This window comes from Plasmodium vivax, chromosome 9, assembly GCF_000002415.2.
Source record: "Plasmodium vivax chromosome 9, whole genome shotgun sequence".
Classification (NCBI taxonomy): Eukaryota; Apicomplexa; class Aconoidasida; order Haemosporida; family Plasmodiidae; genus Plasmodium; species Plasmodium vivax.
The window spans coordinates 680,022-703,341 of record NC_009914.1 but is presented as its reverse complement, the minus strand read 5'-3'; the positions used below and the strand labels follow the sequence as shown (position 1 = coordinate 703,341).

At 51.1% G+C, this 23,320-nt stretch overlaps 4 protein-coding genes across 4 annotated transcripts, besides 7 other annotated features; 3 read left to right on the top strand and 1 right to left on the bottom strand.

The window, feature by feature from the left end:
* Window positions 1-578: 578 nt before the first annotated feature.
* Window positions 579-608: a microsatellite.
* Window positions 609-938: 330 nt separating this feature from the next.
* PVX_091662 (hypothetical protein, conserved) lies at window positions 939-4,843 on the top strand (the record flags this gene model as incomplete). Its single annotated transcript, XM_001615275.1, has 1 exon — window positions 939-4,843. The coding sequence occupies one exon, from the start codon at window positions 939-941 to the stop codon at window positions 4,512-4,514; it is 3,576 nt and encodes a 1,191-aa protein (XP_001615325.1). The 3' UTR covers window positions 4,515-4,843.
* Window positions 2,474-2,498: a microsatellite.
* A 3,265-nt stretch (window positions 4,844-8,108) lies between the features above and the next one.
* On the top strand, window positions 8,109-16,431 carry PVX_091660 (hypothetical protein; the record flags this gene model as incomplete). The annotated part of the gene is made up of 5 exons (XM_001615274.1): window positions 8,109-15,410; window positions 15,524-15,574; window positions 15,729-15,866; window positions 16,025-16,225; window positions 16,348-16,431. The coding sequence occupies 5 exons, from the start codon at window positions 8,109-8,111 to the stop codon at window positions 16,429-16,431; spliced, it is 7,776 nt and encodes a 2,591-aa protein (XP_001615324.1).
* Window positions 12,316-12,366: a microsatellite.
* Window positions 13,427-13,468: a microsatellite.
* Window positions 16,432-16,681: 250 nt separating the features above from the next.
* PVX_091655 (tRNA nucleotidyltransferase, putative) lies at window positions 16,682-19,023 on the bottom strand (the record flags this gene model as incomplete). The annotated part of the gene is made up of 2 exons (XM_001615273.1): window positions 16,682-16,756; window positions 17,029-19,023. The coding sequence occupies 2 exons, from the start codon at window positions 19,021-19,023 to the stop codon at window positions 16,682-16,684; spliced, it is 2,070 nt and encodes a 689-aa protein (XP_001615323.1).
* Window positions 16,952-16,972: a microsatellite.
* Window positions 17,621-17,642: a microsatellite.
* Window positions 18,340-18,362: a microsatellite.
* Window positions 19,024-21,575: 2,552 nt separating the features above from the next.
* PVX_091652 (hypothetical protein, conserved) lies at window positions 21,576-22,865 on the top strand (the record flags this gene model as incomplete). The annotated part of the gene is made up of 2 exons (XM_001615272.1): window positions 21,576-21,760; window positions 21,947-22,865. The coding sequence occupies 2 exons, from the start codon at window positions 21,576-21,578 to the stop codon at window positions 22,863-22,865; spliced, it is 1,104 nt and encodes a 367-aa protein (XP_001615322.1).
* Window positions 22,866-23,320: the final 455 nt, after the last annotated feature.

Here is a 23,320-nt window from a genome sequence, read left to right as displayed (position 1 = left end):
TTGGCATTCACTTGCCTATCATTTGGCATTCACTTGCCTATCATTTGGCATTCACTTGCCTATCATTTGGCATTCACTTGCCTATCATTTGGCATTCACTTGCCTATCATTTGGCATTCACTTGCCAATCATTTGTCACCCATTGGTCAACTATTCCCCAATTTGTTGCCACCTGTTTGCGAATTATTTTTCCTTATTTTTTGTTACCCCCTTGTCTGCACTCCCCTTTCCGGAGCGCCAATTTTTTCGTGCAACTTTTTCGCCTTGTTCTCTTCCCCTTTTCTTCCATTTGCACGTTCTGCACCGCGTGGTCGGAACTAGAGCCAGGCCCGCGCGGCGGCAGGATTTCCCACGTATCCCCACGCGTCTTTTCCGCGACCCACGTTGTAAAATTGTTTTTACCGCAATAGAAAAGGGGGGAGACGGGAAAGGCCACCTCTCGCTGGTTAGAGTGTGCCATCAGTTAGGCTCCCACTTGGCGGTCCCCCCTGCGGAGCTTCCAAGTCGACCAACACGACTAACACGACTAACACGACTAACACGACTAACACGACTAACTCAACCAACTCAACCAACTCATTTTCTTACCAAGTTGACCAAATAATTTGTCACCAAGTCGACGAATTAATTTTCCACCAAGTCGACGAATTAATTTTCCACCAAGTCGACGAATTGTTTTCCCCGCAACGCACATGTGCGGACGCTTTTTAGACGCAAAAAAGGAGAAACCGCCCAACTGAATAGGGGCTCCAATTTTTTGCAAACCAAATTGCAAGCTACGCAGGAGGGGCAACACAGGTAGAAAAAAAAAAAAAAAAAAAAAAAAAAAAAAAAAAATCACTATTAGGGGAACACCCATTTTGCCGAGCAACCGTTTCGACTTGATAGAGAGGACACCAAAATAAACGTGCAAAAAAATAGAAAAAAAAACGAACAACATGTGGATAGAAAAGGACACCGGGGGGAGATGCGCGAGGGGGGGAGCGCTCAGCCAGCAAGTGAACGACGGCATTGAAACGTTAAAGCGGAATAACAATTTCCTGTTTGGCGGCATTGGCGGGAATCTTCCTTCGGAGGCGAAAAGGAGGCGCGGCGGCGAGCGACTGCGCAGGGTGAGCCGCTCGACCGTCTTGACCGCTTCGACGAGATCGGGTGGGTCGGCGCTGTTGACTGCATCGGCCGCGTCAGCCGCGTCAGCCGCGTCAGTCGCATCAGCCACATCAGCCACATCAGCCACATCAGCCGCACCAGCATCAGTCGCATCAACTGGGTGGCCCACCTGGACTGCGTCCAGCAGGTGTTGGACAACCGCGAAGGGGGCTGAGCAGTCGTCGAACAAACCCAAAGGAGGGGAAGAACTGCCCGGAGGAGGCGACCTCTTCGGGGGAGACCACTGGAGAGACAAAACAAGCGCTGCTACCAACCGGAATGACGATGGAGGAAATGAAAGAAATAAAACTTGGCGCAAAGTGAGCAGCGCGCATCTGGCGAAGGAACCCCAAGTGACTTCCTCACGCAAGAGACCCAACCAGCCGATGGATAAGTGCCCCACGAGTGGATCCGAATGGAAAAGCAGAAAGGTAGGCGATTTGGGGGGGACTCTCTACAGAAGCACGCAGTACTTAAACAACAGCGCGGTCTACAACGACAGCATCGTGAACAATGAGACGGTCGTGTGCCAGGAGTGGCCGGAGATGGGCAACCCGGGGGAGTGCGCGGAAGAGGCCGCCACGGAGGGGAAAGGCCTCCAGGGGTGCCAGCTCAACGAAGCAGGAGAGAAGCAGCTCAACGAAGCAGAAAAGAAGAAGCTCAACGAAGCAGGAGAGAAGCAGCTGAACAACGCAGAAAAGAAGCAGCTGAACGAAGCAGCAGCACACCCGCTGGGCATACCCGAGGGGAGGAAGCAACACCAGCGAGCGAGCATTCAAAGCGTCATCCAGAGGGACATCCCCGCGTTAATAAAAAACACAGTGAATAACCACCTGGCCCAAAACATAAACCACCAAGTGCAGGAGGCAATAAAAAACAATTTCTCCATCCTCCTTGGTAATAACAAAACCGATACCTCAGAAAGGGAGAAACGCAACGTCCCTACGACGTATGTGCAAGACAAGCTAGGCGACCTAGTCAGCACCGAAATGAAGAAGAAGGCAAATCATTTCTACTCTACAGTGGGGAAGCGAATTGAAGAAAATGTGAAGGAGGAAATAGAGAGGAACACACTCATCATGAATAAGCAGATAAAGCAAAACGTAACGGACCAAATTGAAACAAACCTTGAAAGGGTTTACAATCAGGTTGATCTAAAGGTAGGAAAAAAAGTGAGTAATGAGCTAGCCAAAAATATGAATAGTGTGCAGAGTAATTTGCTCCAAAGTGTAAACAGCGAGCTGAATCGGAAGGTAAAACTGATTGGGGGGAAAGTAGACAGCCAAGTTAGGGTGTTCATCTCAAGCGAACTTAAAAGAAACCTAGACGTTCTAAATAGCCGAATTAATGGTAACATAAATAGAGAGCTAAAGAAATGCCTTTCCATTTTGAATAGAAATTTTGATGAGAACTTGCATGAGCAGATGGACTGGCGTGTGCAGATCTTCCTCAAGCATGTGTGTGAATGTCTAGGGGAGGAAATTAAAAACAACGTCAACGTGATGGAGAAAAGTCTCACTGCCAACTGGAATGAGCTCCTTTTGGAGAAGGTCACAAGTAGAACAGAGGAGGCGATCAACAGAGTTAGGGAGGCCATGCTCATAATGAATGACACCACCAACCGAGCGGAAGAAGCAGTCGGGCTGACTAAACACATCGTGGAGGGAATCTCCTCCGAGGTGAGAAGCTGCGTCGATCGGATAGGCACATATGTGCAGGAGGGCATTGGGGGGGACCTAAAAGGCGCCCTACATAGCGCCATACATAGCGCCATACAGAGCGCCCTGCAAAGCGCCCTACAAAGCCTCAGCAAGGAGAACGAAGCGGCGTCTGCGAAGATGGCTCAAGTGGTATGCGCCAAGGTGGAGGCCGCCACAAGCGCTGAGTTGGCGCGGCAAATGGGCGCGCTGCTCGGGGGGATGCGCGACGAGGTGAGAGGGAGCATTGGCAGCGTAGAAACCGCTTTGAAGGGAAGCCTCAAGCGAAGCGTGGAGACCACCTTGAAGGAAAGCCTCGAAACCACTTTGAAGGGAAGCGTAGAAACCGCTTTGAAGGAACGCCTCGAAACCACTTTCCAGCGAATCCTCGAAACGACCCTGCGGGACGAACTCAGCAAAACCGCGCAGACGCTCCACGCCGATGCGCGCGAAGAAGAGGCCAAGAGGAGCGACGCGAAATTGGAGGTAGTCCTGAAAGACTCGAACCAAAAATTCGACGCCCTCATCAAAGTGCAGAGGTCCCTATCGACCAACCTGAGTAGAGACATGAGAATCGTAAAGGATATGAAGACCAACCTGGTGGAGGTGAAAGACTTTTTTAAAACCTACTCAACCTCTCTGCAAAAGGAATTGCTAAACGCGATGGAGGAAAACACCAGTGCAGTGATGAACACAAGTGAGTCTATCCTTAGCAGGATGGACATTTCCTTTTCCGGCATCGATAGGATCCTGAGTGCATTCTGTGAGAAGGTGACTGAGAGGGTTGGAGAGGCCACCGAGATGCACGCTCATCGCGTTGTAGAGGAGGTTGCCACGATGGCGAGCACTCACCAGAGTTTTGTGAAAGAGCAGCGCACCGCGACGGAGGAGCGCCTCGAAAGGGTAGCCCAAGATCTGCTTCATTTGAGCGAAGCAACCGCGCAAAGGACACACGAACGGGTGAGAGTCAGCAGCGAGGGTGTGCTAAATAGCCTTATTGACACTATGCAAAGGGAAAGGGCCCACATGATTATGCACGCAGAAGAAATTATAGCCTGTTTGAAGAAGAGCATAGAGGAACACTCCAGCAACATGCTGGCCAATTTGAGGGGAGTGCTTCATGAGAAGGACGAGCACATGGTGGAGGGGCTAAAACGGGTCAGCAGCGAAATTGACGCGAAACTGGCAGAACAAGCCAAACAGTTTTTAAGTCACCTCGACTGGAGGATAAGCGATGCCGTTGGGGGGAGAGTACAGTGTGTGGGGGGCACATATGGGCATGAGCACACCCACCAGGTGCGGAGAATCCCCTTAGGGACAAAGCAGGGTAAGCCAGCTCCTGCCGCCAGACAGAAGAGGTACCTAATTGGTGGGGACATGATGGCAAATCGTTTGGGCAGCGCCGATCGAGCAGAGCACCGGAAAAGGAGGCGTGAAGTGAAGCACCAAATGGGCTGGACGCGCGAAATGGGCCCACCCAACGGACGCTTCGGGAAAGGCGTAAGTAAAACCAACCCGAGCCAGCCGCAGAACGGCAGAGAGGCCACACACAAGAGGAAGCCAATTTACGTCGTCAATTACTTGAGGAGCAAAAACGACGAGCTCATCGAGGTGGCTCAGCACCTCCATGAAAAGACGAAGAGGGTAATAACCCTGTGCGGTCCATAGTGCCGTTTTATGGCCCCTTCACGGAAAGGAACATTTGGAGAGTGCCTCAATTTTTTTTTTTTTTTTTTTTTTCTTCTACTCCTTTGTCCCCCTATGAAGAGATGGAGAATGCTCGAAGGGGGAGGGGCCACTCCCACGGCGCAGAAGAGCTGGGTCTCCTTCCCCGTCCAGCGGCTCCCTGCGAAGGTTAAGGAGGTTCAGAAGGTCAAGCAGGTTAAGAAGCGCGGAATTATTTTTACCTTTGCGTCGAAATTTTTTTTTCACACCTCGTATATACGTGCGGGTGTGTACCTGCGTTTGCACCTCCGGCGCGGCTCCGCGGAAAGAGGAAAAAAAAAAAAAAAACAAAAAAAAAAAATGAAATACTATGCGATGAGATGAACGAAATGGGGAAACCCAAAAGACAGACAATTTCGAACGGAAGTGCCTCCCAGGGGATGGAGCGCGGCTCCCCCCCCTGACACCGCTTCAAGGGGGGAGCGCCGATTTAGTAGGCACAAAAACGCGGTAACACCTCTCTAAGGAAGGAGTCTCCAAAGACACACCCCTACCTCAGGTGCACTAATGCGTGGCGTAACTTACCCGTAGCAGCGCATTCACTCCCTCTACGATCTCATATTTGCCATTTTAAAGAGGAAAAATGAAGGAGCTCTCTTCCGCACGCGATGGGCTTGTCGTTTCATCTCTGCGAAGTGGCGGAGTCAAGCGGATCTCCATTTTAGGATTTTCGCGTTTTCCTATTTTTTCTATTTTTATATTTTTGGATTTTTTTTTTTTTTTTCCTCCCCCCTTCACTGAGGGGTAACCGATTTGGACAGACCCCATAAAGAGAGAGTCACATCTTTTGAAGGACAAAAAAAAAAAAAAAAAAAAGTCGAACCTGTCTTATGCCCCATTTTAAAAGAAAGGTCTATGTAAGGGTGGGGTTGGGGCACTTTATTTCTTTTTCTTTTTCGTTTGGATTATCCATTCAGTGTATTTAAAGATTTAATTTTTTCTTTTGATGTGTGATGATTCTTCCTGAGTTGACAGAGTCGTCCGCTTCACTCTTTTTTTTTTTTTTTTTTTTTTTCTCCCCATCCTGTTGACTACGTTTCCCCTTTTGCATCATCGAATGAAGGAGCTCCTGGTGTGGGTGTCTCCACTTAGATTCGCTAATTCGTGGCTGTCGTCAACCTGCTAGGATGTGCCAAGTCGGGGGGAGGGGGAGAGAGTACCACAGTGAAGGGTCCCTCCTCTATGGGCATCTCCGCAGACGGGTAGAGGGCAAAGTGGGTCTCCCCTTCGTCTGCGGGGGCGTGTCTGCTTCATCTGCAGTATCGTGTCCGCTCCGTCCGTAGTGCTGTGCCCACTTCGCCCCCTGCCCCATGGGGAAGTCGCTCAAGCTGTGGAGGTTCCTTAAGGGGAGGCTCCCTCCACATGCGAGCACCCCCCTCACAGTTATTAATGCCTTCTTGTTTGTCCTCCTTTCCGCCTACGCCATTTGGTAACGACGGAGCTACGCCCAGGCAGACATGTTTTGCGGCACGTTATGCGGCACGTTATGCGGCACGTTATGCGGCACGTTATGCGACTCGTTATGCGGCTCGTTATGCAGTATATGATGAGCGGCTCCCGGCCGGGGTTCATCCAGGGGAGTAGCGGACGGCTCACTTGCCGCATGCACAACTGCGTGCCGTCGGAGAGTCCCTCACAAGTGATCCCTTTCCTCATTAACGTTTTCATTACAGGAAGGTTAGGCAACGTTCCAGGGGGAGGCAGCAAGGGAAGGTGTCCAAGGGGGTGCGTTCCCGGGGGAGTCGATCCAAAAGAGAAGGGAGAGCTGAAGGGGGAGTAGCCAGCGGTCGCGGCGGGGAGAGGGGCGCCGAGTTAGGGGAAGATGGTAGCGGTGATGGTAGCGATGATGGTAGCGGTGATGGCAGCGGTGATGGCAGCGGTGATGGCAGCGATGACGCTACCGATGGTGACGAAGCGGCCGCCCCGGGCGATCGCTCCGATGGAGACTCACACGAAGTGAGCAGTGGTGAAAAGACCTCCAAGGCGGAAAGGAAAAAAATAAAAATTTACTTAAAGTTAAACGAAGGCCTCGATAACATCAAAGAGGAGTTGCGTCTAATTGACAGAGAATTAAAAAACATTTTGCACAAAGAGAGGATCCACATGAATGCCTTTCGTAGATTCATCCAGGCAGACAGTTCTGCATCTAGGGAGATACACTCAGGGAATGACCTCCAGCAGAATCGCTCAACCGATTCTATAGAGGAAGGGGACCCTCAGGAAAATTGCCTAACGAAGAGTGCAAGCGGTAGCGGCGGCGGTAGCTGCGTGGGGGGGGCCGATAGGGAAGAGCAGCTGGGCACTTCGGGGGGAGACTCGCCAGGATCTCCCGCGTCTCCCGCGTCTCCCGCATCTCTCGACTCGCTCGGCTCTCATGACGGGGCCAGCTCGGCCCACCTTAACCACCAATCCCACTTGAATGGCGAGAAGAAGGATAGCTTCCAATCCAAGGGAGAGCAAAAGGGTCCGGTGGAGGGGGACGCACTGGCAATTGACATCAAAGTGAAAAGAGACTCAGTCTCTCGTAAGGGCCACGAACAAGCAAGAAATGTTGAAGATGTGAAGTCCCTTTCTGTGGAGAGGGATCCTCAAAATGGCCAAATGGTCAGCGTGGGTTCTACCCCTGCGGGTGAGGCGATCTCGGGTGGTGGCGCAGACGCGATAGGCGCGGCTGGGGAGGCTACCCAATTGGGGGAAGCGAGTCCTGAAAGAGGAGCAAGAGAAGTGGGTGCATCTGTGAAAGGTGGAGAAAAAGAAATGCGTAAATCTGTGAAAGATGGAGAAACGGGTTCTAAAAGCGGAGCAAAAGAAATGCGTGCATCTATGAATGATGGAGAAACGGGTTCTAAAGGTGGAGAAAAAGAAATGGGTGCATCTATGAAAGACGTAGAAACGGGTTCTAAAAGAGGATCAAAAGAAACGGGTGAATCTGTGTCAGTGGGAGAAGCGAGTCCTGAAAGAGGAGCAAGAGAAGTGGGTGAATCTGTGAAAGGTGGAGAAAAAGAAATGGGTGCATCTGCGTCAGTGGGAGATACAAGTCCTAAAAGTGGAGAAAAAGAAATGGGTTCATCTGCGTCAGTGGGAGATGCGAATTCTAAAAGAGGAGCAAAAGAGACAAGTCCTAAAAGCGGAGTTAGAGAATTAGATGCACCTATCGAGATCAAAGAAGGTGGTGCATCTGCGTCAGTGGGAGAAGCGGATTCTAAAAGTGGAGAAAAAGAAATGGGTTCTAAAAGTGAAGCAAAAGAAACGGGTTCATCTGCGTCAGTGGGAGAAGCAGGTTCTATAGAAGAAGTCAAAGAAATGGTTTCATCCGTGGAGGCGGCAAAATCGGGTTCTAAAATTGGGGTTACAGGCACAGAGGCGTCTCGCGGAGACAACGAATTGGACGCACCCAAAAAAGTGGAAGAAACGGAAGAACCTAACTTAGTCAAAGAGATAAGCGCGTCTAGCGGAGCCAACCAACCGGATTCTCCCAAAAAAATGGAAGAAACAGACGCGCCCAAAAAAATTGAAGAAACGGACGCGCCCCAAAAAATGGAAGAAACGGACGCGCCCAAAAAAACTGAAGAAACGGAAGAACCTAAGTTAGCCAAAGAGATAAGCGCATCTATCCAAGTCAAAGGAGCAGACGAAGACAAAGAAGACAAAGAAGTAGGTCCGCTCAACGAAACCGAAGAAATGGGTTCCTCTGGCCAATTGAAAGGAGCAGACCCGCTGAGCAATAGCGTGGACGACGCCCCAGAGGGGGAAGGAGGACCCGAAGAGGATGCAGGGGAGAGGAAGAGGAGTGGCCAACAGGGAATGAAAAAGGAAATCAAAAAGGAAATCAAAAAGGGGGGTGCCAGTTCGGCCGGAAGTGACACCGAGGGAAAGGTGAAAGATGGCGAAGGGGAGAAAGGTGGCAAAATGGAGACACCAGCTGAAGGGAACGACGCCCACCGCGATGGAGAAGAACGAGCCAACAGCAGAGGCAGGGAAAGCTCGTTCTTTAGCGCAATACAGAACCTCTTCCGTAGGAACAAGAAAAGCGTCCAGAGGGAGCCTCCAAAGGAGAGGGGAGAGGAGGAGCAAGCAGATGTTTACAAATTAAAAAATGAAAGCGAAAGAGGTGAAGCAGGTGAAAAGTGCGGGACAGGCGAAAGGGGCGAAACAGGAGAAACGCTCGAAAAGCTACCAAGTGAGGAATCAAAAAAAATGAAAGACGCCGCAGATGCAGATGTGGACGTGGGAGCAAACAACTCTGATTCGGAAATACGAAGTGACGCTTCTGTTTACACAAATGTGAAGTCGGAGGGGGGAGCTACTCAAGTGGACAATCCAGAAGGGGAAGCTATTCATTTGGGTAAACCTGAGGGAAGCTGCTCAGGTGCATCTACGAGTCAGGGTGGAGGGGAGAATGACCAGAGAGAGGACCAACATGGGAAGGCGGCACATGTGAAAGGTAGCGAAGGGGATGAAAAGGGGGAAGCAAAATCTGCCGATGAGAGGAGACCCCCAAACGTAGATCCCACTGTTGTGAGATGCTCAGATAAAAGGGTGTCTCTTGATTCAGGGGGCACCCGCCAAAGTGAAGGCGGCGGAAAGGGTGAAGAAGTGAAAGACGTGATGGAAGACGCAAAGGAGGACGTAATGGAAGGTGCAAAGGAAGACGTAATGAAAGACACAAAGAAAGACGCAAAGAAAGATGCAAATTACGAAGCAGTGAAAGACGCAAATTACGAAGCAGTGAAAGACGCAAATTACGAAGCAGTGAAAGACGCAAATTACGAAGCAGTGAAAGACGCAGAGGACGAACGGCGTGGCGACCGCGACGGCCGCGACGGCACCGGTGAGGTTCACCACCAGAAGGGAGACAAACCAGTGGCAGATCCAAACGATGGCTCTAAAGAGCTGGAGGCAAAAATAAGTCACCGAAATGGGGAGGAGCAGGTGAACCAAAGCAGAAGCGGAAGTGAAGAAGCAGCTGGGGGGCAGAGCGGACCGACTGAAAGTGATCCCACAGGACATGCCAGCGAAGCAGGCGAGGTGAAGAAGTATGCAGGTGAGAAGTCTTCAGAAGGTGAGCAGTCTGCAGGTGAGAAGTCTGCAAATGGTGAGCAGTCTGCAGGTGAGATGTTTGCAAATGGTGAGCAGTCTGCAGGTGAGATGTTTGCAAATGGTGAGCGGTCTTCAGGTGATCACTCTGCAGGTGGTCACTCTACAAAGGGTGAACCAAACGAGCAGAGCGAACAACGCGAGGGCACCCCCAATGGAGACAACGACGGATACCTACATGAAATACCAAAAGGGGGAGCTGCCAAAGAGGTGAGGGGTGAAGGGAAAGACTTGGAGGGAGGAAAACTGGAGGTGGTCGAAGAGACTGCATCGGTGATTTCTCTTGAGGCAGGTGGAGATGTTACAGAGGAACGAAATTCGAAGAGCCTCTGCGTGAGCGGGTCAGCCGATAGCAACGAAAACGACGGGCACGTCTCGAATGTTGGCGCTTCCAAGGAATTGACCGTTGCAGGTTCAGCGCAATTGAGTGGTAAAGGCTCGCGGAGGGGTTCCCTCTTTAGCGGGGCAGGCGATTTGAAAGAAAACGACTTGAAGGAGACTCCATCCATAAGCGGGGCAGACAATTCAGGAGGAACTGCATCGAGGAAGGGGTCCTATGCTATCGGGGCAAGTCAGTTTAAGAGGGACAGTGCAAAGAAAAACTCGCACGATAGTAGTGTAGATGGGTTGAGAGAAAAGGTGCCGAAAAAAAACTCATTCGTTAGAGGGGTAGCCAACTCGAATGAAGACAGCAGAAGGGGGGCTTCCCTCATGAACGGTCCAGACGATTCGCGTGAAAACGAGTCAAAGAGGGGTTCACTCGTTAGAGGAGAGGGCCACTCAGGTGAAGGGGACTCTAAGAGGGGTTCACTTGTTAGTGGAGAGGTTCACTCCGGGGAAGTAGACTCTAAGAGGGGTTCACTTGTTAGTGGAGGGGTTCACTCAGGTGAGGGAGACTCAAATAGGGGCTCATATGTTAGAGGAGAGGTTCACTCAGGTGAAGGAGACTCAAAGAGGGGCTCATCTGTTGGAAGGGAAAGCCACTCAGGTGAGGGAGACTCAAATAGGGGTTCACTTATTAGCAGAAACGGCCACTCCAGTGGAAACATTTCAGCGGGGGATTCACCTCCCAAGAGGACAACCGATTCGAAAGAAAGGGAACCCAAGGCGGGCTCGTATATGAACAGGTCAGGCGATGTGATGGAGAAAGACACGAAAGGCATGAAAAGCACGAAGGACACTTCGCACATGAATAGGCCGGACGACGTGAGTGAAAGCAGCTTGGAAAAACCACTTGTGGGTATTGCCACTAACCTGAGCGTTAACCAGGCATTCGGTTCAAATGAGACTCAATCGGAGGCATCCTTTACGAGCAGCAAAGTCATTTCGAATGCAAACGGTGTAAAGGAGTCCAGAGGTGGCAGCTCAGATAGGGAGAATGAAAACTTGGGAAATGACCTGGACGTTGGCAGGCCTGGGGACGCAGGTGTGAGCGAGGAAAGGAGGGATTCACATCTTATCGACCCGGGTTACTCCGCTGGGAGCGGTTCGAAGAAGGAATCACTTATTGACAGGCCAGCCTACTCACACGAAAACGATTCAGACGAACTCCGCATAAGTAATGCCACTAAAGTGTGTGCTGACTGGTCAGGTGATTTTATTCAAAAGGGGACAAGCAAGAGAGGGTCGCATGCGGACCCCTCAGGGGATTCCAGTGATTTAATTCCCACAAGGGGATCATACGTTAGGGGGACAACCCATTTCAGTGAAAACGAGTCGAAGAGGGATTCTTGCGTGGAAAGGACAAGCACTACAAACGAGCGAAACGAACTCCATTTTTGCATTAACAGGTCAGGCGATTCGAGTGTGAAAGAGGTGAAGAGGGGTTCACACATGGACAGTTCACCCGATTCGAAGGAAAAAGACGCAGCTGAGTTGGACGCAGGCAGTGTGAGTGAAAATTGTGCCGCGGGAGTCGCCAATGTGGACAGTTCAGTTGGCTTCGAGGGAAGAAGGGGGTCCTACATGGAGAGGCCTAGAAAGGGTTCATATGTGGATGGGTCCAGAAAGGGGTCTTATGTGGAGGGCTCCAGAAAAGGCTCATATGTGGATGGGTCCAGAAGGGGGTCTTATGGGGAGGGGTCTAGAAAGGGTTCATATGTTGACGGGTCAAGAAGGGGGTCTTATGCGGAGGGGTATAGAAAGGGGTCTTATGAGGAGGGGTCCAGAAAAGGTTCATATGTGGATGGGCCCAGAAAAGGTTCATATGTGGAGGGGTCCAGAAAGGGTTCATATGTGGAGGGGTCAAGGAGGGGCTCCTACATGGACGGGCCCAGAACGGGGTCTTACGCGGAGGGGTCAGGAAGGGGGTCCTACATGGAGAGGTCAAGGAAAGATTCCCACCTGAGCAGGGAGTCCCACCTGAACGAGGACAACAGAAAGGAGGCATCCTACGTGATCATCACTGGTGATTCGAATGAAGAAAACAGAAAGAAGGGGTCCTTCATGATCAGCACTGATGATTCGAATGAAAGGAGCGGAAGGAAGGCCTCTCAAATGGACAGGACTGACCAGCTGAGTGAAACCAGTTCGAAGGCGGGGTCATACATGGGCGATTCGGGCGAAACGCGAACAAAGGAAAAAACGGTACTTTGTATTAACAGGTCAGGTGATTTGAGGGGAAGCAGATCGAGGACGTCTTCACACATTAGCATGGAAAGTGACGTGAGCCAAAGAAAGGGAAGTGCATCGAGCATCAGTAGGTCAGGTGGGCTGAAGGAGAGCGGCACGGGGAAGACGTCGCATGTGAGTCGGACAGACTATTCGGGGGAAAGCGACGGAGCTGCTTCGCTCGTTGGAGAGTCAGGCAAGCCAGGCGATTTAGACGAAGGTAAGACGAAGAAGACTTCACTTGTGGAGGAAGAAAGCGACTCGCGTGTCAGCCGATCGGGCGCGTTAAAGGGGGACGCTTCAGACAAATTAAGTGTTAACCAGCCGGGCGACACCCCTGAAAACGATGCAGAAGAAAACGCCTGCATGAATAGGCCAAGCTACCCCGGTGAGGGCAGCCTAATCGAAGAGCGTACGGACGACAAAACGAAGTTAAGTGTTAAGGGGCAAGAAAATGCAATCGAAAAGGGGGCAGTGCGGATCTCACTCAGTGGGGGGTCCATCAGTTCATCTGGAAACGAAACAAGGCACTCCCCTCATCTGGCAAGTGGAAGGTCCGTCAGTTCGTCTCGAAACGAAACAGGGCACCCCCCTCATCTGACCAGTGGAGGCAATTTTATTGAAAACGATTTGAGGGAATGGAGACTTAGCAAATCAACTGGGGGGTTACCTATGAACAAGCTAGTCGATCCAAATGGAAAGGACTCGAAAGAACTAACAGGAGATAGGGAGAACAGAATAAGCGCCAACAGTTCAGGCCAGTCGAATGAAGGCATCCCAAATGAGTCATCCATAGAAGGAGAGCCATCGTTGAGTGTTCCCAATTTGAGTGGAGTGAGTGGAGACAAGTCAAACAGGGGGGCGTTCACCGACATGGCAATCCCTTCCAGTGGCAGCGGCGGTAGGAAAACTTCCCACATGAACAGGACAGGCGATTCGAATGAAGGTACTGCAAGGGAGACCTTCCACATGAACGGGACAGGCGATTCGAATGAAGGTACTGCAAGGGAGACCTTCCACATGAACAGGGCAGGCGATTCGAATGAAGGTACCGCGAGAGAGACCTTCCACATGAACGGGACAGGCGATTCGAATGAAGGTACCGCGAGAGAGACCCCCCACATGAACGGGACAGGCGATTCGAATGAAGGTACTGCAAGGGAGACCTTCCACATGAACAGGGCAGGCGATTCGAATGAAGGTACCGCGAGAGAGACCCCCCACATGAACGAGGCAGACAATTTTGAGAAAGAAAATACAAACGAATCCATCGTTAGCATATCGGTAGGCTCGAAAGAAAGCAACACAGAGGGGGTACGTATGAGCAGGTCCGGCCGCTCGAAAGGCCAGCCTATCGGTGGGGTTGGCGATTCGGATGGAGGGGGCGGAGGGAAGGAATCCCACGTGGAGGGGTTAAGCGAGGGATCCTACGTGGAGAGGTCAAAAAAGGGATCCTACGTGCAGGATACAAGGAAGGGATCCCACATTGATAGGGATGATAACTGGAGTGAGAAGAACCGAAGGACGGGCTCGCATGCTCACAGGGTAGACAGCTCAAACGAACCTAAAGAATCAAGCATTAACAACTCAGGCGATTTACCTAAAAAGGGTGAAAGGAAGGATTCCTACATGAACAGGTCAGGCGATTACAATGAAGGCAACAAGGGGGAAGCCAATGGCGTGAAGGGACCAGATGATTCGAAGGAAGAAAGTACAAACGAGTTGGACGCAGATGGGTCGACGAAATTGACGGCCAACACTTCAGGCCATTTAGTAAAAAATAATGCAAAGAAGACGTCTCATTTGAATACGCCAAACGATTCAAACGAAATAGACACGAGGAAGGACTCCTGTTTTGAGAAGCCCATTCGTTTTAGTGAAAGCGGGTCGAGGGAGACTTCACATGTGGTGAAGTCAGAGGGGGGCGAGATGGCCAACAGGACAGTCGACCCAAATGGAAGCGACCCAAATGGAAGAGACTCAAATGAAAGAGACTCAAATGAAAGAGGCTCAACCGAGGCATGTATTAACAGCGCAGGCGATACAAATGGAATCACCTCTGAGGGGGTTCCCTATGTCAGTGGGTTGGCCGATGTAAGCGAAAGGAAGACGAAGAAGGGTTCACTTATTGACAGGCCAGACCGTTTGAATGAGGACCACTCGAAGAGCTTCTCAACCGACAGGGGGGGTCATTTAGATGAAGCACACGACAACTCATCGGTCACGAATGGGAATGGAAAATTGGCTGAGAGGGAACAACATTTGCACACCACTAAGTTAGACGGTGCAGAAGAAATGAACGAGACCGCTTCTCCCTCAAATGGGGTTGACGAATTGGCTGAGGAGAGCGATCACCAGCCAAGCTTCAACAAGTCAGGTGATGCCTACAAAACGGAAGAACCCACCTCGCAGGAGAACCCGGCCACCCGTTTTAATGAAGTGAGCCAACAAGATGTATACACCGGTAAGTTGGCTGATGCTGACGAAATGGAAGACCCCACTTTGCAGGTGAGCCGAGCAGGCACCCTTTCAGAAACGCAGCGGACGGGTGGATCCAGTGCCAGCAGCGCAGTCAGGGAAAGCCAAAAGCCGATTAAAAAATTGAGGGAGTATTTTGTGAGTGGAAAAAAGGATTCCGGGACGTTGAAAGACAGCACGAGGGAGGCAAGTGGGGGGCTGAGCGAACGGGGAACAAACGAACGGGGCAACTCCCACCATTTTAAAACCCCCCAGGGGAAATATAAATTCCAAATGAACATGAAGGAGGAGGAAATAAACGAGCTGCAGAAAAAGCTCAAGGACGAATTTCAAATGCTGCACGAAATGAGCAAAAAGAAAAACAGCCTGAAGAATATTTTGGAAAATTGTGTGCATGTGGAGTGTGTGGGCAGTGCAAAGCAAGCGATTGACGAGGAGCAGTACGACCGAGTTGATTTGAAGCACACCCTGAGTGGAAGCGGAAGTGAAAGTAGAAGCGAAGGTGACGAAACGGGGAAAGCGTACGCGAAGGTGCACGAGAAGGTGTACGCGAAGGTGCACGAGAAGGTGCACGCGAAGGGCCCCTTGGATGACGTGCAAGACGAAAGCGCATTTGAAGATACGCGACCGGAGGAGGCATTCGACATGTCCAACGTAAGGCGGACACTGGGTGGAGCGACGCTTGCCTCGGTGTGCAGACGCATTCGTTTTGCATGTGCTTACCCCAATGTTTGCTTACGCCTGCTGGTGTGTCTCCCCCCTTTCAGTTTTCCACCGAGATGAGTAACCGCGAAATGAAGAAGCTGAGAAAGTGGAAGGTGAGTCACATCCTGGAGAGCGGTCCCAACGTTAGGGCATTATTCCTGTGTGTCGTTCGTTTCTCCCACTCATCCGCGTGATGACATGCGGGAGGCGCCTCACCACAAATGGGGCACTCCAAACGGTTGGCCATCCCCTCCACCCCCTCTGCAGTCACTGATGATATCGAAGGAGCACAAAGACGACTGGCTCTCATCCGACGTCCTCTTATGGTGCTTCTTGAATTTCATAAAATTGAAGAAGATAGTGAATATAACTGAGTTGTCGGTTAAGTTTCAAACGAAGCGGGAGGTGAGCTCGGCGTAGCAGTGTCGTTGGGGCGGCGTCGATACGTGTCCGCAGTTGTGCGCGGTTGCATTTGTCGCCTGCTCCACAGGAACTCCCACACGTATGCCATTCAGCCCCACGCACACCTCTCAACCGCACGCATAATTTTCACCCCACCGCAGAACATTCGGAGAAAACTCAAAGAACTCGAAGAGCACGACATGATCCAAGGGGTCATGGACACCGAAGAGAACTACATCTACTTGTCCCAGGAGGAGGTGACCAAGCTGTGCGTGGAGATCCTGTCCATCGAGAAAATAAAAACGCACGAGGATTTCGTGGAAATTTGCAACAAGGTCATATCTCTCAGTATCAACGACCAGGTGCGTTTTTCCCCGCACGCTCCTTTCATCCGAGATGGCCAAAACGTTTCCCACATGGTAACCACGAACAGCAAAGAAAAGGCTCTCTGCACACCATACGCACTTTTATGCCCACCCCGCAGGATGTGCAAAAATTGAAAGAAGTGGAGGAAAAAATCGTTGAAGCGAATAAAAAAAGATATTCCGATTTTGCCTGCACAACCTGACCACTAGCGGTGAGAAAAAAAAAAAAAAAAAAAAAAAAAAAATAGCTGTGTGAACAGAAATGGCTAGCTACGCTTTGCACACAGCGCGATGTTGCGCAGTCCCTCTGTTGGTTGCCTCTTTCTTGGCACACTTCCTCTCTCCACCTGAAGTTGGCCTGCTTTTGCGCTACCTCTTGGACTGCCTATTGGACTCCCTATTGGACTCCCTCTTGGACTCCCTCTTGGACTCCCTCTTGGACTCCCTCTTGGACTACTTCTTGAAGTGGTCTTTTAAAAACTCGATGCACTTGGCTTCGTCCTCTCCGTGGACGCTGGAAAAGCGAATCTGCGGGGGGAGCGGGCGCAGGCGAGTGAGTCAATGTTTTGTGGGCGCCTTGTTGACGCGCTGTAGACGCTTTAGCGGCGCTTTATGGGGCCACTCAGTGCGTGCCAAGTGGTATCCTCTGCGCACGCGCAGGGTCACGTCGCAAGCGCTTTTTTAACTTTCCCCTTTTTTTTTCTTTTTTTTCCTTTTTTTTCTTTTTTTTCTTTTTTTTTCTTTTTCCTTTTCCCGTTTTTTTTTATCTCTCCTTGCCGCCTCCCTCCTCGCTGCCTTACAATTTGCTCGTACACCTCGGCGATTCTGTTGGGCGAGAGCTGCGGGAAGTTGTGCCGAATGTCCGGCCACTTGAGAAACGGCTTGACGTTGTAAGCTGCCTGCAATTTATTTTTCAAAATGTACTGGTACAGCTTTTTGGCGAAGTCCGACAGGTACACCTCCGCGGTGATGGTGGTCGCGAACATTTTATTCACCTCCTTATATTTGTGGAAGATAAAAAAAATTAAAAGCAGCAAGTCCCATTTCTCTCCAACACTTTTTAGGAACAACACAATGTCCCCAATGATGTGTGCATTCCTCTTCCCATCACAAGTGCTATTTTTTAAAAAATTAAAAACGTCCATATTTTTGTACAATTTGTACAGGCTGCTAAACCCTTCATATATTTGCACACAAAATTTTCCATGCTTCAGAGGAAATTTCAGCGATTCCCTAATTATGAAGCTGACGACTGGTTCGGTTTTCCCTCCCTTTTTTACATACACGTGGTGATTTTTTAGCGGCAGGAGGTACAAGCAGAGTTGCACGTTGTTCACATTTTCCTGGTAATCCAGCTCGGGGAAGGTTTCCCTCAACAGGTTGTTCTTTTCAATGTCCTTAAAAAATTTTACATACTGCAGTCCTTCCGCGCACCAGTCCGTTTCTCCATCTGCACTCAGTTGGGCGGATTCCCCCGGTTGGAAGTGCCCCCCTGCTTCCAGCGCGTTTGTCATGCCGCCCACTTTGCTGTCCCCCCTGGGGGGGGAGTTGGCAAGCGCCCCCTGTGCGAGGCCTTCCCCGCGATGGATCCCCCCGTTGGCGGGGCGCACATTTCCGTTCTGCATCCCCGTTGAGTCGAGGCTCCCATTGGGGGTAGCACCATTCGCCTCGTCGTTAATGGGAGCGTTGTGAGTCTCTTCGTGGTTAATCTCTTCGCGGACCTCTTGGGGGTCCCCCCCCCCCACGTGCAGCTTCTTCTTGCCGCCGGGCGCGGTGGAGCCGGGCAGGAGCCCTCCCCCCGCGGGGGGGTCCCCCTTCTTGTTGACCTTGTCGCCCTTCCGCCGAGGCCTCTCAAACACCTCTTCATCCTTTACGAAGTAGTTCCCAGGAAGAGAAAAAATTTCCTTCGCATAGGAACTATAATTTAAGAGGGTCAAGGACAGCACGATGTTGGCACATCTTTGGGAAAATATTTTTACAATTTCGGAGGAGAGTCTACTTCTGGAGATTTTCTTTTTAAACGCTTTCAAAATCTGTTCATTTTTTAAAACGTCAAAAATGGATTTCTCCAAGAAGAAGTTAAAGACGCCACAAAATCGAATGCACCTGATTATGCGAAGAGGGTCATCGAGGAAGGTAGACAAGGGGTCAAGTGGTGTGCAGATGATTTTATTTTTTAAATGTAAAATGCCCCTTCTTGTGTAGTCTTCCACTCGCCGGTTATTCAAATTGTAGAAGAGGGCATTGACAGTGAAGTCTCTTCTGAGAGCATCTTCCTCCGGTGTCCCAATGATTATCTCTGGGATGCGACTGTCTTCGGTGTATTTTTCATTCCTTAAGTTTACCACGTCCACTTGGAAATTAAACAAATTAAAGCTAGACGTTTCTAAGTGCTTGGATTGATCTGAGTTAATTTTTATAATTCCAAAATTGAAGTTTTTTTTTTCTTTTTCTTGAATGTACTCTTTTATATAATTGCAAAATTCGGAGCCCTTCATGTTATCTACTGTGAGGTCTATGTCATCATTGGAGATGCCCAGGAATTTGTCTCGTACCCACCCTCCGACCACCCTCAGGGTGCACTGCAGCTTGTACGTCTCGTTTACCTTTTGGAGGAAGGCGAACAGCTCCTCTTCTTCCTTCCTCATCGTTTTGGTTATCAGCTCTTCGATTTGGAGGGCCCCATCTGGGGGGGGGTGGCCCTGCTGCCCCTTCGACACTCCGCCGCTGCGGGCCAACTCCCTGTCGTCGACGACATACTTATGCAAGTAGCTCAGGTAGGCCTCCTCCTGCATCTTCCCCCTCGTGCTGTAGCTGTGCAGGGTGAAACGTTTGCTGTGGCTTCTTCCCCCCAAGGGATGGCTCCTCCTATTAGCATTAATGAAAAGTAATCCTCTCGTGCAATTGATAATTTTTTTTTCCCCTAGCAGATGCATGTGATTGTTTTTCCAGCCGAAAAATAGCTTCGCATGGTGCTGTTTTTGCTTGGAAGGGAGGAGGGCGGCGGCGGCGTTTCGGCTCGCTCCCTTCGCGGCGGCTGTTGCCACGAGCAGCAAGAAGAGCGGCAGGGAAAGGAGCAGGGGTAGCAGCGGTAGCAGTGGCGATTTGGGCGATTTGGGCGATTTGGGCGATCTCGGCGATCGCGGCTGAGGCAGCGGCTTGGCTAGGGGGGGGGCGTATGCGGGTGCGCCGAGCCAGCTCATTCATTATGGGTTGTTGGGGAGACGCAGGCTACTCCAGGGCCGGCCGCGCCCTTGCGCTGTGCGGGTTGGCTAGCACATCGGCATGTCCCAGCGCGGGCGCCGCATTGGAAAAAGGAAAAACGGGCAGTGGGTAGTGGGCAGCGGTAAATGGGCGGCGATCAACGGGTGGCCGCCAACGCTCAATCTGCTTTCATGGGGGGGAGCGATCCAGCGCGAACTCGAGTCCACGCGGCACGAGCATTGCACAGGTACACAGTTCGCACGTAGCAACAAACACCCGTAAGAGGCGAGCATATTTTTTAACGCGACACGTGTGCATATTTGGGACGGTCGGCCCGGCGATGCTTCACCTGTGTTTCACTTTGGAAAAAAAAAAAAAAAAAAAAAAAACCGAGCAACTTAGCCCATTGGAAGTAGCGCCCCAGGGGAAGGCGAAGGAGACGGAGGGCTTCTCTCTTAGCTCGTTTCCCCAATGTGCATGCGTAATCAATTGCGTTTTTTTTTTTTTTCCTTTTTTTTTTTTTTTTTTTTTTGCTGATTGGAATGTACCAACTGGGGGTGTATTCACAATGAGATGAGCACACCATTGAGGGGGTGGGATGGGGTCACCATGGAGCATATTTGTAGGTGCGGGGGGAACCAAGGTGAATTGGAAAAAAAAAGGAGAGAGGAGAGAGGCACAACCAATTCGCAGATGTTTTGCCCGCTCACAGGTACCCAACCTGTTGACCTTTCCTGTGCGTATGGAGGCCAACACGCGATGCGCCGCTCGTGTGTGTTTCCCCCTTCGCCTTGCTGCTTTGTTGCCTTGTTGCCATGCTGCCCCTTGCGTAACTCTTTGCCCGCCAGCGCTTCGCCTTGGGCCTGTGTAAGTCCAGCTGGAAACCCTCCCTCCTCACGGAGAAGGGCCAAGGGGTCTCTCGCCCGCGTGAGGCAAGCCGGAGGCACACACGCGGCGGCACATACACGGCGGCACATGCACAGCGGCACATACACAGTTGCAGTTACGCGGCTCGTTCGGGTTAGCATTTTGTTTATGCTCATGTTTGGTTCATTTGGCCGCCTGGCAGCTTACCGCCGACCGCCTACCGCTTAACCGCTTAACCGCTTGGCCCCCCTTTTGAGTCCCACCCGAAATGTGCAAAGGTGGCAACCCGCACAGCGCGAACCAAAGTTGCGGGTCGCGCGAACAGATTTGTGCGAAAAAAAAAAAAAAAAAAAAAAATAGGCGCGCGCAACCGAAGCAGGGCAGTTGCAAATAAATCTGGCGCGACATTTTTTGGAAGCAAATGGCACAAACAAACCGAATCGTCACTCCCCCCGTAAGTTCACCACCCCGAAGTTGTCGTTGCGTCGAAGGTGAAAGTTGCGCGGCATGGCGCGACGGCCGCTTTGCGACTATGCTACTATGCGACTACTTTGTGACTTTACGACGACTTTATGACGACTTTGCGACGACTTTATGACGACTTTGCGACGACTTTATGACGACTTTACGACGACTTTATGACCACTTTGGTGACTACCATGACGACTGCTTCTCCCCTTTTGCCACCACCAAGAACAAGTGCAAAAAAAAAAAAAAAAAAAAAAAAAAAAAAAGATTAATCCTATTTTAACCCCCGCACAACGGCAAAAAGTGTAGAAGTGCACCTTTCACGCGAAGTAATTTTTTTAAGCGCCGCCACTAGCTATCTTTTCAACACGGTAAAGGAAGAACGAGCAAAAGGTGCGATCGCCATTTTTCACACCAGGCAGTTTCGTAGCTTATACACACGTGAATCGCGTCACTTAACTGAGGGGTGTGCCCACGCCGCAATCCACGAGGAGTGCGACGGGAAATAGCAGGAACGGAAGGAATAACAAAAATAGCGAAGGGAAAAAAAAAAAAAAAAAACTGACAAGCAAGCCACCAGCCGAGCGGACGACAGGCGCAACTGCGATCGATGAGTTAATTGCCCACCGCAGTTGTGTATGTGTGTACAGGTATATGTGTGTGTGTATATGTGTGTGTGTATATGTGCATATATATATATATATTTTTCTTTTTTTTGCTTTTTTGCTTTTTTGCTTTTTTGCTTTTTTGCTTTTTTCCCTTTTGGGTCGCCCCATGCTCCCCTGCTGCCAGCGCGCGCCCCCCCAAAATGAACAGTAGCGTGGAGGTGCCCCCCCTGGACGCCCTGAGCATCGCGCCGAAGGCGGGGGACGTGCAAGACGACGAGCACGTGGACGACGTAGACACCGAGCTGGAGGACAAGTACATCAAGAACTACAAGGTCACCCGGGAGAGCAAGTTCGCGTTCTTCGTGCTGGGCCTCCTGACTCTCTGGTGAGTGCGCAGCGGCGGGATAAGCAGTGGCCGCCAGCCGATAGGAGCTTACCGCAAATTGCTAACTCCTAACCGCTGACCGCAAACCGCTAGAAGCTTACCGCAAATCGCAAATCGCTAACTGCTTACGCCAACTGCTTACCGCTAATTCATAACCGCCCCTCCCCCCCCACCACCCCCCCGCAGCGGGCTGAGGTCCTTCATCGTGAGCAAGCTGGCCTTCGCGCCCCCCCCCGTGAAGGGGTACACCGTGCAGGACAACCAGTTCCTCTACAAGAACCCCTTCAGCCGGTACGACATAAACGAGCTGCTCGAACTCAACAACGTGGGCGTCAAGTACAACCGAATAGTGAGCGGCACGGACGAAGTCGCGTCGATCCTCCTCTACAGAAAGCCACTCGACTTGAATAAGCAAACCATTCTCTATTCACATGGCAACAACACAGATATGGGTCACTCCTTCCCAGCCTACATCAATTTGATCTTCCAGACGAACGCCAACATAGTGACGTATGATTACAGCGGATACGGCTACAGCAATAAGAAGCCAACGGAAATGAATATGTATAGGAATATAAAAATGGTTTACAAGTTCCTGACGGATGACCTTCATATAGATCCCATGAAAATCATTTTGTATGGCTACAGCATTGGCAGCTGTGCCAGTAGCTACTTAATTAGTCTGCGCGATGTCAAGGTGGGGGGGTGTATCTTGCAGTCTCCCCTGGCCAGCGGCATAAAGCTTCTGTTCCCCTTCCAGAAGAGGTACCTCCCATGGCTGGATGTTTTTAAAAATTATGAAAAGCTACAAAAGGCGGCACTTATCCCAGTCTACATCATGCACGGGAAGAGGGACCAAGACATCCCCTATTACCATTCTGTCATTTTGCTAAACGCCCTTCGGAAAAACTTCGAGAGGCAATACAAAAAGATGAACACCCCCCCCTCACACTCTCCTCACGAGAGCGTTGACATCACCTCGCTCATCAAGTTCTGGGGCATCGCCAATTCCGACCACAACGACATTGAGCTCGCCAACGCCGACGACTTCTACCGCCGCCTCCGCGCCTTCCTCATGCTTTGCGAGGACTACAACCGGGGGTAGCGGGGAGGAAGCGGGGAAGCGGCACAGGCGGTGTAGGCGGTGCAGGCGATGCATGCCTCCTACGCATCCCATACCGCTGCCGCAGCCCATACGCCTTGCACCGTTCCGATGGCTTCCTCTTACACAGCTGCCCCCCGCCCCCACAGTTTGTGGGCCAATTTTGTTTTTCGTTTGGTCATCCCGTAGCAGACGGGGACGGGGAGGGCCCTCACCGATTTGCCCCTCCGTGCGAAGTGACACGCGTTCGCGATGTCTTTGGCTCCGTCGCCACCTCTTCTTCGCCACCTCTTCTTCGCCGTCCCTTCTTCGCCGTCTCTTCTTCGCCGTCCCTTCTTCGCCGTCCCTTCTTCGCCGTCCCTTCTTCGCCATCTCTTCTTCGCCATCTCTTCTTCTTTTTAACCCCCATTCGCCTATCCGCCTGTGCGTGTATTTGTCAGTTCATCTGCTGATGACCC